This window comes from Neodiprion fabricii, chromosome 2, assembly GCF_021155785.1.
Source record: "Neodiprion fabricii isolate iyNeoFabr1 chromosome 2, iyNeoFabr1.1, whole genome shotgun sequence".
NCBI lineage: Eukaryota > Metazoa > Arthropoda > Insecta > Hymenoptera > Diprionidae > Neodiprion > Neodiprion fabricii.
In genome coordinates, this window is record NC_060240.1 from 22,512,646 (window position 1) to 22,533,383 (window position 20,738).

At 35.6% G+C, this 20,738-nt stretch overlaps 1 protein-coding gene across 1 annotated transcript in view; it reads left to right on the forward strand.

The window, feature by feature from the left end:
* Window positions 1-20,738, forward strand: part of LOC124175504 (5-hydroxytryptamine receptor 2A) — a 162,878-nt gene that overhangs the window by 54,414 nt on the left and 87,726 nt on the right. The window contains exon 2 of the mRNA XM_046555841.1: window positions 6,794-6,957. Coding sequence (XP_046411797.1) covers window positions 6,860-6,957 — 98 coding nt within the window. The 5' untranslated portion in view covers window positions 6,794-6,859. The remainder of the gene's footprint in view (window positions 1-6,793; window positions 6,958-20,738) is intronic.

A 20,738-nucleotide genomic window follows, 5' to 3' on the forward strand; every position in this document is an offset into this window, starting at 1 on the left:
CGATTCGCGGAAAACAAGGGTTTCAGGGTTGAATACGAAGAAAGGGTGGAAAATCGACATTACTAAGTCCTGGATCGAATGACAATTTGCAACCACAATCAGAAATAGGCAGAAGACTAGCATCAGCCTTGAAAGTATTTTACAATAATCTGAAACTCTGGTACATGAGGTGAAACTATATCATTCGCTAGGCCTGTGCGATTAATCGGTTTATCGGAAACATCGATTAACCCTTTGATCCACGCTGGGACGCTCATTGCCACGCTTTTTTTGCAGATTTTTATTTATCAATCTACTTATTTGGTAACAACTGCCGAGTTTTTTGGTTCCATAGTGTCCCTGAAATATTCCTAAGTCTAAAAAAATACAAAATTTATTTATTTACTTATTGCAAAAGTAGCTCAGTAATACAAATGGTCAAAATTCGTACTTTTCACGAAACAAAGTATTTACTGCTACTCTACCATGAAAATGCGAATACCAATTTTTACACAATCTTGACACACAGCTAAAAAATTTACGGAATTTTTTCAACACTTTTCTTGTTTTTGTTCATCCATGTAGGATTTTCTGTTTTCGAGTTGAGATTCGTAATCAGCGACCCCGAAATATTATGCATGTAAAACTTCAAGTGAATCGCGTGAATAGAAAAATGTATGCATGAAAGGGATCTTCCAATTTATTGGACAATCGATTGCTAGAAAAAACAAATAATTGAAAGACCCGATAAATTGATTGATTCCAAAGCGATAGATTAGAAGTATAATACCGATTAATCTATTACTTAAATGAAAGAAAAAATAATCAGTTGACGTTTATTATTAGCAACAGCATATGGTTGATTCCGCCAATTGTCGTTAAGCCGCCAGGGCTGAAAAGTTCTATTTCGCTCTAATTTTGTTATGTTATCATGTGTACCGAGGTATAAAAATCCTCCGAATTTTAGACATCTAGGCCATATCCTTGACGAGAAGTCCGTTGATGATTTTTTTACTTTTTTCGATTTCAGATATTCTACTTCGAATTTTCAGCACCTCTTGTCGTGAGAAAAAAATATGGACCATATGGACTCTGTTTTTTGTATAAAAACATTTGATCCTTCCAAATTTTGAATCCATTTTCGGATAGATCATCAGCAGCAAGCAAATCACATCTTTTTCAAGGTTCTGCGGACGAATAATATTTTTAAAATTCCATTGGGAAACTGGGAATTTAAACATAGTGACAATATTCTTGAATTATCCTCATGATGAACTTCTGCAAGCAATAATCAATTTCGATTCAAATGCATCTTGTTATCTCGGTAAACCAACGTTGATCTTGGCAATTGATAAAGTTTAACAATTCGATGAATGTCCATCAAAGTACAACCATCATAGTCATCGACGGATACTTATAGAAATACGCGATCGCGTCATGGTCACGAGTCTGTGTATTAGGGTGGTCCTGAAAAAAGAAATTTTTGAATTTCAAGCGGCTCACCTGTCAAATCAGTTCCAAATAATTCAAAAAAATGTCCCTCATTTTTTCATATTTTGATCTCAACTCTAACCTGTGCCCGTAAGAGGGCGGATTTCCTCATTTAACTCTTTCAGGGGCGCATTAGAAAAAATCATAGGAAAAATTTGAGAAATTATTTTTCAATTATTTTGAGCCGATTTGGGGGGTGAACCGGTTCAAGTTCAAAAATAACCTTTTTCAGAACCGTCTTGGTGTGTATATTACCTAATTACTCTTGCTGTTGTTCACAAAGTAATTCCATAAGGGTTTTAGTATTGTTACCGGGTTACAGGTTTCCCCCTTCGAATATGTATGTATTTATTTAATTAATCAAAATGAAGATCTGATGTTCCCTGACAACAAACGTTTTTTGGAATTAACGAGTATCTTTCTGGATTCCTAGAACGGACTTCAAACTACACACGTCTCCTTGTACTTTTGTTCTAAAATAAACCGCCCCAGTCTTTTTGAATTCTCCTGATTATTTATTTCGCCCTCTTACGTAACAGTATTTTAGAAATAACGTACATATCGTGATTATAAATATGCACGATTGGAATAAAAGTTTTATTATATACTACATATTAGACTGGGCCAAAATAACGAAGAATTTTTTTTTTCAATGGTACTGTAAAAACATTGTTCATGACGACAAATAAAAATTATCCTGAAAGTTTGAGCCCTTAATATTAATATTAAGGGGTGTATCGTTACAGCTATTGATTTTTTAACAGTTACCGCATTTTATTACCCAAAATCCGTCAATTATCAATCTGAAAAATTTTATCAATCCATATTTTTGAAGGAAATTAAATTTCCTACAAAAAAGCTCTCTTACTAAATTGACGTAGTCAAGCCGTTTCCTTGTAATCGTGCCTTAAACATCGATTCGTTCGTTCAAAATTTTTGTTTGAATTTTTGATTTTTGTAATTACCAGAAAAATCAATATTTTCATAGATCAAACCATTATTACGAAAATCAATCAATAGTAAGAGAGCTTTTTTGTAGGAAATTTAATTTCCTTCAAACATATGGATTGATAAAATTTTTCAGATTGATAATTGACGGATTTTGGGTAAAAAAATGCGGTAACTGTTAAAAAATCAATAGCTGTAACGATACACCCCTTAATATTAATATTAAGGGCTCAAACTGTCAGGATAATTTTTATTTGTCGTCATGAACAATGTTTTTACAGTACCATTAAAATTTGGCCGAGTCTACTACATATATGACTAAACCTGGATATATGTACCTGTTCCGGAACCTGTCAGTGAAAATTGTTTCGCGCTGAACAAAGCGTGGCAAAAGCATTGATAAGAGAATTGGTGAAAATAAGTATGCAAATGACGCATCTCCGGTTGGATAAGAGCTACTACGTTGCAGGGTTAAACGAAAACAGCTCGGAACGGCCAGCCAACCAACCGAACTAAGTTCGCCGGGTGAGAGATAATATCAGCCGAACTTTCCGAACGTCTTAAAGGTTCGCGAGGTCTAACGATGGTGGTCCTGATTAGCTGAAACTCTTTGAATTGTCTCATACTCTGCAGTGACTGTTTCAAAGACGCTCGATCATCATGTTAATATAGTGATCACGACCTTTCATCGGAACTCATTATCGTCCGATTCAGGAGTCTATAAACTTTTTAGAGATAATGAAAAAAAAAAGTTTATTTCCATGTTGTTTATAAATTACCCTCTTCAATTCCTTCGTATAATACATAACCCATAATAACAAATTTTAATCGTATCTTAGCTGTAGGAAGTTGCACAGAGAAAACTTCATTTGTTACAAGTAGTAAAAAATTTTATCAATAGACGTATTGTTACAAGAATACTTTAAATATTGTTGGAATTACTAGAAAATATGATACTAGATAACTATATATGCTGCCGTCTCTTCTATGCCAGGAAATGAATCGCAAGATGGTACTTTTTAGGTATGAATCTGGAAACTTGATCTGAGGGTAAATGGATTACGCTGAATCGAATGATGATGATAATTTTACAATCAAGCCCCGAGATCATTATAAAACAAGGATTAAACCGTTTAATTCGGAAACTGATAAATTTATCAGTAAATATGTTCAACAAAAGTTGTTGAGGAGAAAAGAAAAGAAACGAACAAACGGATTTAGACTCGCCACGAGCCAGCCCTCGATCTTCCCGTTCTCACACTGCAGGATCGAAGGAATAATATCCAATTCTGCTTTCGAACTACAAATTCAAATTCGTGATTAACGTTTTTAACGCCCTCGGGTGCCATATTACATGAAAGTGTGACGTTTTTTTTTAATTTTGAATCACTATAATGGTTCCATCATTACAAATTTTGGAAGTCTGACCTTGTGTTCGCTATCGGTGACCCAGAAAACCGACGCCTACCCATTTTTACCAGAATCTAAATATTATTTTCTATCATATTAGATCGTCCTTTTGGATTTTGCAATCTGTTTTCAGACTCGTGATTAGCGACCCAAAAAACCTTACCGCACCAATTTTCATTCAAATCCATTCATCTATTCTCAAAATACTACCATTTATATTTGTTTCCTTCTGGTATTTTGTTATTTAAATAATTGAAAAAGTACTGAACCGATCAAGACCAACGTCTAATCAGTCATAAGTTTGAAAAAGCCGCGTCGATTGAGACCAAAATAATTTAAATCCGGTAACTTGTTCTCGAAATATCGTCCGAAAAAAAAATCATCACTTATATGCATACAAACACACACAGTCATCCGTCCAAAAATGGTCGGGGATGATTCTCTGACCTTGAAACGTCAAGATCTCAGTGAAAACTCAACTTTTCATTTAAAAAGCGATTGCAATAACTTCGTTTTTTCTTTGAAAACGGGAAGTTGAAAAAGTATATCCTATGTTTATCTTCGTATCTCCAAAAATAAGGAAGAAAAAGGCGAATGAAACTTCATTTTTACACAAAATTTCTTTTCAGTCGAAGCATCACGAGAAAGCTGAAGACAAACATATATCTGTCTCATACATACGAATTTAATAATTCATTTATTATTTGAAATTTTGAGGTTTTCGCCCCCCATTTAAATGGTTTTTCGTTTTTTTTCTCCCTTATGTTGGACGATACGAAGACGAACATGAAATACTTTTCTGTTTTTTTTTTTTTTTATCCCCAGCAACTTTTGTCGGACTTGTTTTTTGATAAAATTATTAGGTTCCGAGTAAAAGTCCACTCTATTCAGCGTCATCGAATTACCCTTAGATCAAGTTGCCGGATTCATACCAAAAAGTACTACTTTGCATGATTATTTCCTGGTCTATTTGAGCTCTCTGACGTATGTCCTCCATCGAGACTATACAAGGAGCTCGAACTTCATGTATACAAATCGTTTCCAAAAATAAGAGGGCACTAGTCTTCTATAAGTACCAAACCGGTGAGAGGGGGAGGTATAAAGCGATGGTGAAAACTTTCTATGCAAGATCATCGATTAGTCGATCTTGGGCATCCTTGTAATTGATGACACTTCGGTGCTACAGGAACACTAGCGACGCTAGTGGTACAAATAATAAACCTAATGTGTACGATTACTGTGACAAGTTTTGTAAATTCACTCATTTGAATTCGTGCTCCTTGCGTAGTCTCCACGATGTCGTCCATCAATGTATACACCAGTGTTGCCCACCTATCAGACGAATATTTCTTTAAATGGCGCCAAATCAGTTCTTCAGATTTCTTATTTGGATGGCACCACAATAATTCTTCAGATGTCCTAATAGTGGTACAATAATTTTTCACATTTCTCATTTACAAGAGTGTTGTTTGTCGGTATTGATACTCAATAAATACAAGAATACATAATATTTATATACGTTTTTTCACTTGATAACACGGACAATTTTCTTAGAAATGTATAATGATAATTACCGAACGAGGTAACACATACAGATTTATATCCTATAATTTGAACTGCAAGTATAAAGATATTAGAAACTTTTACTTGAATAAAATGTTTTTATTCTTAATATGTAGGACCAACAACTTGTCAAATAAAGTGCGTTTGAAAATTTCAGACGCTATTTAATTGGTGCATATGTTCACAGTAACCTCGCAATTGGTTCATTTTTAGTCTGTTGTTTCGATTTCACAGTCCATTTTTAGAGATTTCTCTATCAGTCTTGAGATTTTGTCAGAGACCTTCAGATTTTCTTCAGATTTTCTTCAGATTTCTGCCTAAACGAGAATATTTCTTAATAAGAAAATAACTTTTCTTTTTTCCTTGAACAGACTCTAAATACTTTAGATCCAAAGAAAATTCCTTAGGGTTGGCAACGCTGGACTATGCGCCTGATGGTTTACTGAATTTCGTAAAACTCTCTTTCAGTAGCGAGATAACGAGTTTTTCTAAAAATACATCGTTAAATCAATGTCACGAACCTCAATGTTATTCGGAATTACATTTGAAAGAACATAAGCTATTCTGATATCATGTGCAAATTACGCTCTTGCTCATGGTTCAGAAACTTGCAGAAGGCAATAAAGCGAATGTTTACGAATTAAATGAATAATCGTTCATCGAAATTATTCAAATGACACAGTTTTGGTGCTGGGAAACCGTTCAGTAATTCCATTTCTCCGAGGTTGTAAATTACTAATGATTAGAAATTCACATTTTCGATTATGTGAACTCGTCCTACGGATATTTACAAGGAAGTCTCGCGAAGGTGGCGAATCAACTTAATCAAAATATGCGCGAATTTGATGAAAACTGGTGTCTCCACATTTTATATTCAATTTTTGAGATATTGCCGACATTTTTTTTTCCACGATTGGACTTCTAAGATATCAATGTTGATGTTTTGAGAGGGATTATGATGATTCCGCGAATATAGTGAGCGCTATCAATAAATAAAGTGTTGAAAATTCCTGTTCGTACAGAATAAACGTAAATGTGGAAAGGTTATAGGGACTAGAAAAGTGGATCTCGGTAATCTTGAGTTTTTGAGGTCGCTAAAAACGAATCCGACATCAAAACTTCGAAATTCGAGACGGTGACTGTGACAGACCGAAAATATAAAAATTGATCCTATTCGCTCATATTGGTTCCGCCATTTTAAAGTTTCTGTCGGATCTGACCCCGATTTTTTAAATCAGCAGCCCCGAGAACCATTTTATAAACAGTTTCAAGGAATTTGACTGCAAGGAAAAATGTATGTTTCAAATGGTTATTTTCAATTGCACCCATTCAACCTTTGTTTCATGTTTTGTTGTTTTCAATCGTACCCACAGATAAACGAAAATTACTGATTTCTTTCCAGAATGCATTGGAGATGACGAGGTATTAAAGAGTGGGTGGATTGGGATCGGATCCGGAGATTTTGGGAATGGAGGTGAACGGGACCGAGAGCAGCCTAAATGGCACCGAAAACAACCGGACAGTTACTTCCGTGTACACCATCGGCACAGATTTCATCACAAAATGGTGAGCTGCAAAATTTATCGCAAACACAAGCTACCAAAGGCAAATGTCATTTGCTATGAACGTAATTCACTTGGCCCGGATTTTGTCGCAGATCGAGATACTTTGCATGATTAATAATAAATAGCACAGTGTCATACAAATTTGGTTCCAGAAAAGATAATTTTGTTTCGTCAAGCAGTGGAGATACTCGAAACTTACAGTATTGACAAAACTTCGATCGTCGAAGTGCTTGTGTCAAATTTTTATTACGGACTCATGGTAACTTTCGAGTTACGGAATCTTGGGAGCGCTGTAGCAGTTTAAACATTCCAATTCGTAATGCGGCCCCATAGAGAGCAGTTATTTGAAAAAGAAAGAAATTAAAAATTATTTTCGGTAGCGTTAAATAATTTTGCATGTCACTACGTCCAACTAATTTTGCACGTTTCAGTGCATACGAATTCTTACAGAGCCGTGTAGGCAGATATCCCGAAATGTTATCCAAAGTATTTTCCTTTCAATTTCATATTTTCTTACGCTTTTATCCAACATTTCCACTGTTAACACCTTCGCCGTCTTCGGGACAAATTATTTGACCTGCAGCTATAAGGTACAGTTTTTTCTTAACTGACCATGAATTCGTTACCAGCGACTATAGAAACCTTGTAGTACCAATTTTTATTAAACTCCGTTCACCCATTCTCAATATGTCATCATTTATTTTTTCTTTCATAATATTATTATTCGTGTAAGAATAATCAAAACTATGGAGTTCTGCCCGACAACATCCTTAACTAACGACACGAATGAATTTACGGAAAATCTCTAGAACTAAATTACCTGAGACGATTCATCAATGATCGAATGATTATGAATGAAAAAGTATATGATATCGGCGTTAATTTCTTGAGCTAAAAGAGCGTCAAAATTAGAAAAGAAGTGGCCTAGTGTCTAATAAACCCGCTTACGAGTCTGCAGTTATGAGAAAAAGGAAAAACCATATTGTATTTACGCTGAAAAAACCTTCCTTACATACTTACAAATGAATGGACTAAATGACTTCAAAACGAATGCTTCATACAGGCAATCTTCAAGTCCACGTTATACGTGCCGTATATACACATGCTTTTAGACCCCATATAGATCAATAATCTTAAATGATGATAGCCAGTGTTTAATTGAATATTTCGAAGTCATCTTTAATGTGAAGTGTAAACTAATAAACAGCTAACATCCAACGCCTGGAAATTAATTTCTTGAACGAAATTTGGTTTGTTTCAAACATTTTCCAGAATTGGTGCCTTGTGCCAATTATTTTCTGATACAAAACCGCCACGCCTCAAATAGATTACCACTTTACACGAAAATTTATCTCAACCAAGATATTGTTTCTTTCAGCTGATTATTATTACATTAACAAATTCCCAATTTGTTACGCATTTGGCTTTTTGTTAGGTTATAAAAATTTGTCTACATTCAATAGTGACTCGTCATTATCTCTTTACCTAAAGTCCTCTACTCTGTCAAGGAAAATCAATTTAGCGTCCCTCTCCGATTTCGTTGCAACTCTTATATGTTGTAGAATAGAGTGGTTCACCAAAATTTTTTTTATTCCAGAGCGGATTACTCATGAAGCTGTTGTATATGATGAAAAATAAAATCCCTGTAAATTTCAGTTCGATCGGACAAGATTCAGAGGTCTCGTTTGCGAATTTTCGTGTTTACAGTAAAATAACACGTAAAAAAATACTTACCTTAACTCATCGTAAATTTCGTGTGAAAATATAGCCGAAAATCAAGAAGCTGCACTTGAAGGCAACATCAAGTGATTTATAGGATTTTGGTGCTCCATTTTGAATTATCTAATTTCAAGTTCAAATTTGTAATGAACCAACTCGAAAACCCTTAAGCACCGAGTTTCATCGAATTCAAATGACTTTGGATTTTGGTCCACCATATTAGATTCGCCATTTTGAATTTTCAAATTTTGAGCTCAGATGCGTAGTGAGCGACTGAAGAAACTCCCCCCCCCTTTATACCAAATATTATCAGAACCCGTTCGGCAGATTTAATGTGCTTCTGAATGGGTTAAATGAGAAGTTGAGACGAAAATATGAACAATTAGGGTAGTAATTTTTCAATTATTTGGAACCGATTTGGGGACAATACGGTCGAAATTCAAGTATCACCTTTTTTAAGGACGACCCTAGTGTGCCCATCTCTGGGAGTCGTTCTCGACCCTTTAACCGTTCATGTCGATAAATAAAAATACGATGTTTTTTAGTTTTCAATGTTTTAAAACATACATAATTTGCAACGAGTTTGAAGGAGGATACCAAACTGGTGTTCTTTGTGAATGAATTTCATTTTACGCCCGTCTTGTCGTACAAATATTTAACGGATTATCTTTCAGTTGCCTGCCATGTGCTTAACAACTTACGGCAGCTTTGAGTCATTTGCAAACTGTATAATTTATTAATTATCGGGAAAACTTTTTCTCGTTCCTCCAAAGTTAGTGCTACGATTTCTAGTATTTGAGTAACGATGTTGCTTTCAGTGAGTTATTAAAGTTTGTTCGCACGAATTATTATTGACTTCGTTTCTGCTGATTTTCATGGCTATTACACTTAACTATTTAAAAAACATCGCACTACGCGAAGTTACTCTCAATTACTATAAAGATATTAGCTGTACAATTTTTGGAAATTCATTTCCATTATTTCGAGCGTGTATTAGACTAGAATATCTTCGGCATTTTTTTCATTCGCAAACGGGAAATATTTGAAATCAGTAACTTCCTAATGGCAAACGATAATTTAATGTATGCATCATGATTATAGGAATATTGATCAAGTCTCATATTTGCACTCAAGAACTGTCATTAGACCATTAACAAAAATTCCGAAAGCATTTTCTTTCTACACATTAAATCTGTTGAAACATGCAATTGCTCCACGGAAAAAGGTTCTCACGTGTGTCCCAGTTTTTAATAAAAACGATTAAAAGTATACAGAATGCTACAAAATCTGTAGCTACAAAAATACTTAACGTACAATTTCTAGCACAATAAAGATCCAGACAACGTCTTCATGTTTTTATTGCGTCTGGTGTGTAGTATACCTATATTTATGGAATTTTATGCCCTACATGCATGTATATTATACTATGAATCTCGTTCTGAAAATCTGAGCACTTATAAGCGTTGTTAAATTTTCACTCGTACCACGAAGTGCTTGAAAATGCAAATTGCAAGAGATACATGAACTATAATCTCGCGGGTTCTTCTTGGGCTGTACATGGTCGTTTTTTTGAATTCATAAGTAATGAGCCAAGGTGCCTAGATAACAGAGTATAGCATTTACGGGCCGAATTTCACAAGGAAGTCATATCTAGGAGCTTTGTTCGGTGCTGGAATATTCAAACTACCAGTGAAATACTACCTTCGGTACAAGAAAATAGAAAGATATAAGAAAGAAACAAGCGGTGAAAAAAATGAAAAAATCGTACAACTTGTTCACTCACAAAATAATGAAGCTATAGTACAACTCAAAGCTCACGACACCATGAAATTTAGTTTTTACCAGCGTTTTTGCAGTGGATTAACAACAGGAAAAGCGTTTTAAGCCTTTCGGTCACGCAATTCAGTTTCTTTCTTTTTTTGGCATGGAAGTGCAATTATACGTTTCCTATGTATTTTTCAACGGTGAATGCATGTATATAAAATATCGGTATTTCATCATATACGCTCATGGACCGCACTTCTGTTTTAAAAAAAAAATTAGAAATAAATATCGGGCCACGCGTGGAAATTGTCCGATTTGATGACAAAAACTGTTTCATGTCTATCACGAGGGTTGCAAATACAGCGATGCCGAAATTTGATGAATGAATGCGACAATGCCGTATTGGCCGCCACATCACTCGTGCACCCAAAATAACAAAATTTGGTCGTATCCCACTGTATGCGGTTTCATTCATTAACCTTACAGTACGATTTCAAGAGATCAAATCAGAGTATGAAAGGTAATGGAATCTTTTGACAGAAAGGAATTCTGTTTAATTCAGTCGCGTTGAAAGTTGTTGAAAAATGGTTTCTGTTGAAAAGCATAATTCAAATACACCGCGCTCTCGATATACGGAGTATTAAACTTCTGTCGTACATTATCGATACTCTCGATTCACCGAACTTTTGGTGCAGTTACTACTCATCCCTTTTCTTTTTTCTCTGTGTGAGTACAAAAGTTCCAACAAAGAAGAACCAAAAGTCACAATCTGTCGGTCTGCAATTATTTAAGCCTGCAACACGAGTTCTCCTCCAAACTTAAAGCGAACCGCAAGTGAAATTCTAGCCCTACAATACATATTATAGGTATATGCTACAATGCCACTGATTTTTTTTTTTTTTTTTTTATACATGGTTTTGCGTAAGAAATGATGTTCTACGTCTAAAAATAATTCCAGCAAAATCTTTGCCATTTTTAAAATTGATATTTTTGAACTAAGAAGAGTGTCGCAAAATCCATAAGTGAAGTTGTTCGAAATAGTTAAAGGACATGTGAAAAAATCAACGAATCTTAATATCAAGTATCGAAGGAGGAGATACGTTTTTAAGTAAATAAAAACCACTAAAAGGCCGTTTTTCGTACTAGCAAGCTCCTCAATTTCATGTTTTATGACTTCGCATTCTTCGTCGTTCAAAAATATCAATTTCGAAAATAGCGGAGATTTTGTTGGAATTATTTTTCAACGTGGGACATCATGTCTTATTCAAAACCATGAACAAAAAAAAAAAATCAGTGGCTTTGTAGCACACGTGTATCGTAGGGCTAGAATTTCACTTGCGGGTCGCCTTAACAGCTTTAAAAATCCAACAATGTTTGCGAACATGCGATTATTATTAATTGTCGTCGAGTTTTCACGTCTGAAGAGCTGTGAACAACGTGTACGCCAGAAACCTGTCAGTTTCTGAGATTCTATGGGATATCTGCCGTGTTCGCCTTCCGGTTGACAGAGCGAAGTACGAATTGTGAGAGAAAGGTGGATTCCATCCCGCAGGGCATACCTCGGCTGTACTAACAAAGAAAACCTGTCGTATGACACCGACCACGCAAGTGTCTCTAATTAAGCCGAGTTTCGGGGGGATGCGAGGGAGTGTCGTTTCCATCATACACTCGCGTTATGCAGGATAAGTGCGGCTGATTGTCATACGAGGACTGAGCTCTACAGACAGCACGACAAGTAAAAACCTCTGTACAGTGGCCAATCATATTTCTGTGATTTCGTCGCAGTGTTGCCGTTTCTAGTACAATTGTACTCTTCTGTTGCATTTCCACCGTTGTTAGTACGCTGGTACACTTTATGTTTTCTTAAGACGTGTTGACACGGTGATAGAAATCGGACCGATTTCTCGGACCGAGAAAAAATTACCAGAACTCGTATCGTGTATACAGCAAACTCGGACGTAATTCCTGGATCGAAAACGCGGATGAAAAAATGGATCGCGTCCCATTATTCCGTACTAGTTGCTGCATTCACTCCTGTTCTGATTCAGGCAGCCAATCGCAGATGATTGCAGAGTTTGCATCACGCATTTGTGAATTTCAAAGGTAAATATCAAATGTAAAATGAAAATATATTTGAATGAATACAAATTGAATAGATCTTCGTTACTTTTGAATACATAATTTCTCTTCCTTTTCGACAGCATCAACTTTTAACGCAATAGCAAGCACTTTTTTCAATTTTTTTTTTTTTTATCTGTCATTTCATATGATACAGTATCTGGATCCACATGAAAATTCCAAAATAAATAGAATCATTAGAGATGCATTAATTAATATATAGGAATGGGAAATTGCAATATTAAACAGAAAACATTCAAGTTACCTTTTCGAGCACAATAGAGGTTATGATTCAATCGCTTTATCTATTTAGGAGTCTGCACTGTTGGTAGCATGTAAATAATTACCATTCAACTTCACGTTTTCGACCGCAGCGCCGTCTGGATTCCGCCGAGCGCAAAATGATGGTGAAATTTAAGTTACTAAACCTGTATCCGAGAACTCGGACCGATTTCTAGCACCGTGCCAAGCACGTCTTTAGCACATTTGGAGATATTTTAGTACGCCTTGATTATTTTAATACAATTTTTGAATCGTGGTTTTTCTGGGCAATATTGAATTTTCAATTAAACCACTATCGATGTTACATGCCGTTTATGCCAATGTAAAACCCTACATGTCCCTACATTTTAGAGACCATATTATAAGGTCGTATGTTTCCCTCCATACGGTTCGACATCATAACCTGGGCGTAGATAATATGTAACCTAGATGGGGCATGAGCCTGCACGGAAAAAAAAATTCTGTTCGGCGAGCTGTATTCTACAGCTCCAGTAACTATACGCACTCTACGGTCTATCTTGTAGTTATAGCAACTATATATTAGTCAGCTCTGATAGCTGCAAGTTGTTCAGCTCTCACAGCTGAATGGTTTTGCTCTAAGAGCTGTAAGTTGCGCTGTGCTCTGGTGCGTTGACATATTTCATAACCTTCAAATTTCATGAGTATGATTTAAATACAGTTGACAGATAATTGTTTAAATAGTCCATTCAAATATGTAAATGACACCGAATAAATAATGATAATAATGATGAAAAATAATACTAATAGCAATATAATTGTACTATTTAATAATAAGCGCTGTGAGCGGAGCCGAAAAATTCTGGTCTAGCTCTTCGAACGAAGCTGTTTAGCTGAGAGAGCTGAACAACGTACAGCTATGACAGCTGACTAACAGTCAGTTATACGAACCATGCAGTGCTCTTCCAATAACAGAACGTTTAGTTCGACGAACTGTTTACAAGTAACTATCTAATATTTAGTTCCACGAGCTGAATTTTTTTTTCCGTGTGCCGAAAGATACCTTTCAGTGGCCTGCCTCACTGAGAAGTGCGAAAAGAATGAAAGCACTACCTGGTGGCAAAAAACATAACCTCACAATATTTTAATACCATTCGGTACACTCTACTGCTCATCTAGTAAATCTTATTTCACAGAGTTGCTACATTCTCAATTACCAGAGTGGCAACACTGGTTTTCGCCTACTTCGTTGGCCTCTTATGTAATCCTGTTGGCGAAAGCAGCCTAACTAACCTAACTTTTTCCAGCCATCCCGTGACCCCCCGCCAATTTCCACCATTCTTCATCGCGTGGTCAAAGACGTAGTCACGTCATTTCTGAGGTCAGCACGACATCTCGCGCTTACAACGAGGGTAGAATTTTTTTCTGATATCCGACACAGTTCAGCCTGCCTACAGTGCACGTAGGAATATTTATTCGAATTACAATGTCGGACAAGTTTTCCTTAAATAACCTGGTGAAATACGAGCCGTTTCGACTCCTCCCTGGGTCAAGGTCGTCTTCCAGCCTGGCCGCTGCGGGTCTAAATTAACCCTGTGGGTAATCACGGGGTAGGTGTAGATCGTCCACGGAAATCTTTTGCAAACTTTGATCGTCCCACCGGATCAAAAGTTTCGTCGGAAAAACGAGTCGACCTTGCGATTTTTGGAAAAATAATTATAGCCAATGAGAGAGAGGCCAACTATAAAGATAGACGTAAGACTGAGTTCACTCTCTGGACAGTTGTCTGTATTTCTATCGTCTTCTTCGTTAGAGCTATTTACATACTTATGTATATACCTCGGTATTACCAAAATGCCCTCCAAAGAGGTAGAGAGTGGAAGATGACCGTATACAGTGAACAGCGCCTCTACTGTCTTGGAATCCTAACTATTCTGCCTCCTCTCTCTCTCCTTGCTAGATTTGTAGTACTTGAGTAGGGATTAATTATTATTTTGCATAGAGAATTTCTAAAATAAAACTCGTCGAAAAAGTCCGACAATAATGAAAAGATTACCAAATTTTGTAGACCAAAGCAAACAAAACCAGAGTAATTAAAAGTAATATATTTGAGTAGTTTATAATCAACTGCTTGGGAAATAATTGAACAGCCTAAAGAGAAAAAAGATTTGTTTGTCAACAGTTTTATGGAAAAATCTTACATCCAAAGAGCAATAACAAAAAAGAATATTTTCATACATAGGTACTATTATCGTGTTTCGGTAACATCTACAAGGTTTTATTTTATATGTTGACGGTTATATAGAAATTTTTGAATTTGTAACTCGTTAATTGTATTAAATCATCCAATATTTAGTTTATATAATACATTCAGGTTTAACGATTTTAAATAAAATAAAAAGATATAAATTTCATTAAGTACCATTTTAATTAAACAATTTTCAACTTACACTGTAAATATATCATACATCTTCATGTAATGTAACATGTATGCATACAGTGCAATAAAATGAGACCGAAATAGTATGAAAAATATTTGTATTAATTATATTGATTTGTTATTTTATTGGACCATAAATTCTAGATCTGAGATTTGAATTTTAGCACTACATTCGACTTTAGTTATGTTACTGATACTCCACACAGCGCAGAAATTTGTATACGGAAAATTGCATAGCTGCCTTATGGCAGCTTGCACTCTCTACTATACTCTTTGACGCCATCAATAAAGGATAAATAGACGCTATGCTAATTGTATCGGTTTCTGCTTCTTGATACATCGTAATAAATAAATCTTCAAAGTTAAAGTATGCCATAAAAGAAATCCTCTTCCATAATTCATCTTTGCTACAGCGATTGCGGGATCAGAGGGATCGTTTTTACGGGGTTTGACAATGATCAAACATCTAATCCAAGTTTGACCCACTCGCTAGTCTTGGGTACTGATCTTGCCACGTGTCCTATAGATTGCACGGCGGGCTAGTACGAGGTATTTATATACCAAACAAACGTCGTGACTGAAAATATTATGAAACCAAACCACCACACGTCACCGTCGCGAATCTTTATGTCACGAAAGTCCGGCCAGAAGATTATGGCTTCGAGATTTTCACCTTAATCGAAACAGCTGTGGTTTCAGATTGGGATCAGTGAGGCATATAAGCTTGAATTCGTGGCGACATAAGCCTTGGATCTATCCCATTTATTTTTCTAGTGATTTCGCGTACAGCTTCAGGCAAGAATTAACATTCAAACACGTTTTAACCCACAATCATTCTACTGCATGAAACCAATCTTTTATGTCATCGAAACGTATTGTGTAGGCAAAAATTTAATGTTATATAGAAAGGGTTCAAACATACAACCATCACATGCCCAAGGTTTTATTCCGTTAATAGATACAACAAATCTGTTAGTACCGAGCACGTAGTCCCCCGATTCTAGCTGCCAACCTCTGATCTCTAGGGAGTTCCCGACTGGGGAACTCAGACAAGGAATTTAGCGTACACTACAAGATACTCAGCCTAGATACTTATTTTTAACTTATAATGTAATGTGATCATCACGAAACATGTGCAACGAATACAGAAGTCTATTTCGAAAACTGGATATGTTCCCAAAAAGTGGTTTGTGACAGATATCAGCGAAATAAATTGAAGTCAATTGAAAAATAGATGCGATGAGACCAAGCAGAAATTGAAAATTCCCTTTGCATGAATTTACGTCGAATTACTTAAGGGGGCCACGTCCTATAGAATGCCAAATCGTAATCGATTTTCGTGATTTTTTTTGGGAGGGTAACAAATTTATATATCTTTTGAGTGTCGTATGTATTTTTTATTAAATAATTCTAGTTTTAAAAACGGCTTTTGCTGCTATAAAAAATGAAAAATGGTGGAGATATAACTAGTTGCCGTAAAGCTATCTGGAAGGGTGCCCGAATGAGATGTACCCTCCAGTACCTCGTAGGATTGTCTGGAACAGTCTGCGCAAAAAAATTGATTATTACATACATAGAACAAAAATGTTGATTTTTCGGAAAAAATTTCAAACTTTGATCCAGCCAAAACCATGCTTCTATTGATAATTTTTAATCGGTCTTAGGTTCATCAATTAGACATAAGTATCATGAAAACGTGTGCCAAATATGAACATGATTGGTGAAATAGTTTTTGAGTAATTGTGTACACCGATTTTCGAAAAAGTTTCGCGATAAACGCATTTAAAGTTTCGACAAGGGCAAAACGTATGATTCTGTGACTTACCGACTAGTCAGCTCTTCCAGCACCATATAATAGTCCTTCAGCTTCCTCGTAATTCTCATTTTGCGTATTCATCTCTTCTCTGTGTAATTTACGGACCTCTTTTGTCGCCAACTAACTGTGCTTCTCTTGCCACTCGATTCGTTGCCGATCGGACTTGATGGCGAGATTCTACGCTTGCTTCCAACATGCCTCTCGGAATGTCAGTTTCGATAATTGACCAGAATCACTAACTGCATCATATTCTACAGGTTTCAAACAATAAATTGAGGCAGTAAAAAAAAAAATGCATTTTGTGAAGCCTCTGCAGGGAGTGGTCCCCATAGCTCCGTTTGGCCTGTCACATTTGATCATTATAGTTGAGTTTTGATAGCTATATAAAGGCGATCGATGTGTTCATATCAATACCTATGTAGGTAGGTACAGATGTAAAGGGATAGCGGCCGAAAGTGGCGACTCAATGACGTGCCTCCATAAACGATAACCGAAGTGTAGAACTAGATGAAAGGGCGGTTGAAGCACCTCTTCCACGCACACTGAGCCCAAAGCTTATGCCAGATTTAGGGGCGCGTTATAACTCAAGCCGAACGGAGGCTACCGGCTAGGCTATACGTCCCGCATGACCCACGTGGCCCCTTCTCGTGTCTCGCTCAAGGGTGGAGGGCGCGGGTCGCTTTGCCAATATTGACGCAAACATATCTGTACAGTCGCGTGAACACCCCAGAGACACCCTGTGCGACACGTTAATCAACGCGCGAACGATATTCCCGGCTCTTTGGGGCTCCCTGTTCAACCTGGGATTCGTCGAGGCACCGTTGGAAAATAGGCCAGCACCCTTCGATGCAGGACCACCGCACGTACAATTTGCAAGCAACACAATTTCGCTAGCGATTCGAACTGCGACGAACTTTCCCAGTTACAAATACCCAAGATTCAGGATCTATTGCTGTTACCGTTTGAATGTCAATGAAAGTAATTGGGATTAACAGAGCATTGACAGAGGTGCGGAATTAAAATTAAAAAAAAATTAAGCTTAAGGGTGTACTAGCTGTACGTTCTCAACCAAAATTGAATCTCGTCGACAATAATGAATATTTTATAATAAAATAAAAGGAGGAAGAAAATCAACTACAATAAAGACGATTAGAAAATTAAATTTGAATAATAACAGTGCCCAGAAGTTGTCAATAAATTGTTCAAACAAAACATTATTATAACAAATTTTTAGGGAATGTTTTTTTTTTTAGTCATTTAAAATGACTTCATTGATTTTTCTGAATAGACATGAATTGTTGAAGAATTTACTAGTTATTGTGAAATTTCCTTTTGAAAATTTTAAACTTTGCAAAATAGAGGAAACAACGTGAATTTTGGTCTTGCTTTTGTAAAAGCATGGTACATTACAATTAAGAAGTTTCCAGGGCATTAACAGAATAGTTTCGTAAATATATCATTAACAAATTTCGAAAACGAAAATTTCAAAATAATGAGAAAATTTTACAAATTCATGTGTATTCAGACAAATTAAAGCATTCATTTTACATAACAAAAAGCGATATTCCCGAAAAATTTTTTAAATAATGTTCTGTTTAAACAATTTATTGACAACTCTTGGGCATCATTATTATTCGAATTTGTTTTTCTTAACACCTTTATTCTGGTTGGTTTTTTCCCCGATTGTCATTTTATCATAAAGTATTCAATATTGTCGACGAGACACACTTTTCGTTGAGAACGTACAGCCAATACATCGTTAATTGGGGAAAACTTATTCAGAACAACATCGCGTAAAAGTCTGGACAATTTTTCATTCCGAGATTTAACCCAGTAGCAACCGATTTTATCACTATCTTTAGGGTAAGCATAATGTTTTACGAATTTTTCACAGATTAATCTACCTGATCTCAATTTAGGTGGTTTATTAATGTGTCATGCACATATTATTATCGAACACACGAAAAACCTTACTTTAAAGCAAGTACGCGAGACTCATTGGGAAGTATGCATGAATTCTGTGAAACTTGTAAATGATTGTTTTTATTTTTGTTTTTTCCTATATTCTGATTAATGTGGGAGGTCAAAAACATACGTCAATAAGGGGAAATAAATAATATAAATAAGGGGACGGTGAATAAATTGAGTCTATTGTCAACATAAAAGAAAAAATATGAAATCAATGGACAGGCTTATAAAAAAAATGACGAGTACGATAATAAATATGACACTGACTATAAATGGAAAAAATAAAATATAAATAAAATATAAATAAAATATAAATAAAATATAAATAACATAAATAAAACGTGAATGAAAAATAAATAAAATATAAAGGGAATGTAAATAAAATATAAATAAAATGTAGATGAAATGTAACTAAAATATAAATAACATATAAAAACTCTTTAAATCCTGTCCATTGATCTAAAGATTAAAATGACACATTCATTCCAAATATTCACAAATAAATTAAGATAAAATACGCCGGAATTCACACTGGGATATAAAATTGTCTATAGTGATGATGTAAAAAGTTGGTCAGTCATAAATATATTAAAAATCACTTATCCCTTGATTTAATACTTGGCAGCAGCTCCGTCGTGTAATTGTCTACATGATTTTGCGAATCTTTTGATAAAATTTGGAATCCACGTCTTCTTGAGTTTTCTTCGCGGCGGTTCTGTAATGCAAAGGAAACTGTAAAACTTGCTGCTTCCTTGGATCTCGTAACTTAGCTTTGTTTTTTATTTTTTACTGACACGTTAAGATTCGTACGGATGTTTAATGGCGAGGTCGATGTGTTAATTTAATTTCAATTAAAGTTTACAATGATTAAACAATCACTATGGGGAATTATAAACAAGATCTAGACAACAGTTTTATCTCATCCCACTGGCGGATAAAAAAGGCCTTGTTATACAGAATATATGGTAATAAAAAACATGACACGATGACTTGGAATTTTCGTTTATTTGCCAAGTGTTCTTGTCCCAAATGGTCACTGAAATATTTCCATATCTAAAAAAAAATCAAAATATAAAATTGATTTATTTATTTATTGCAATGATACCGCATGTAAACAAATGGTCAAAATTTGCCCTTTCCCACGAAAAAAAGACATCTCCGGTTGTTACTTTTGTTTGCCCGCCCGTTCAGATTCGTAATCAGCGACCCTGAAGGGTAAAGATTTAGAGGAGGTCTAAGAGAAGTAGGTGCTCCCACATAGCTGAGTAAGTACATGATAGACATGTGCGAGTCCGAGAAAACGTAAGAGGTAGATGGACAAGGTATGAAGTATAAGGTTACATATGCATTTGAAAGATGAAGGCAGCAATCTGGAACACTGTCCAAAGTAACAGCTGTTGTGAAAAAAAAAATTTCGTACAAAAAGTGCAGTTTCTAGTGAAAATCTGCGTCAATGATTTGTAATACAAAAACGCCTTTATCGGTTCGCTATAATTTATACACATACTGCGGGTCTGCTTTGACCCAAAGTACGTTCATGAATTTCAAAGTGAATTGAGCAGTAATTCAGAAGTTACAAGTGATAATACACATGCTACTACGAGACTTTTTTAGGCACAAGTACCGTGTTTTCACCCTACAAACTTATGGAAACATTTTGACAGGTACAATGAATTTGAGCACAAGATTGAACTTTTTCTTGATATCTAGATAATGT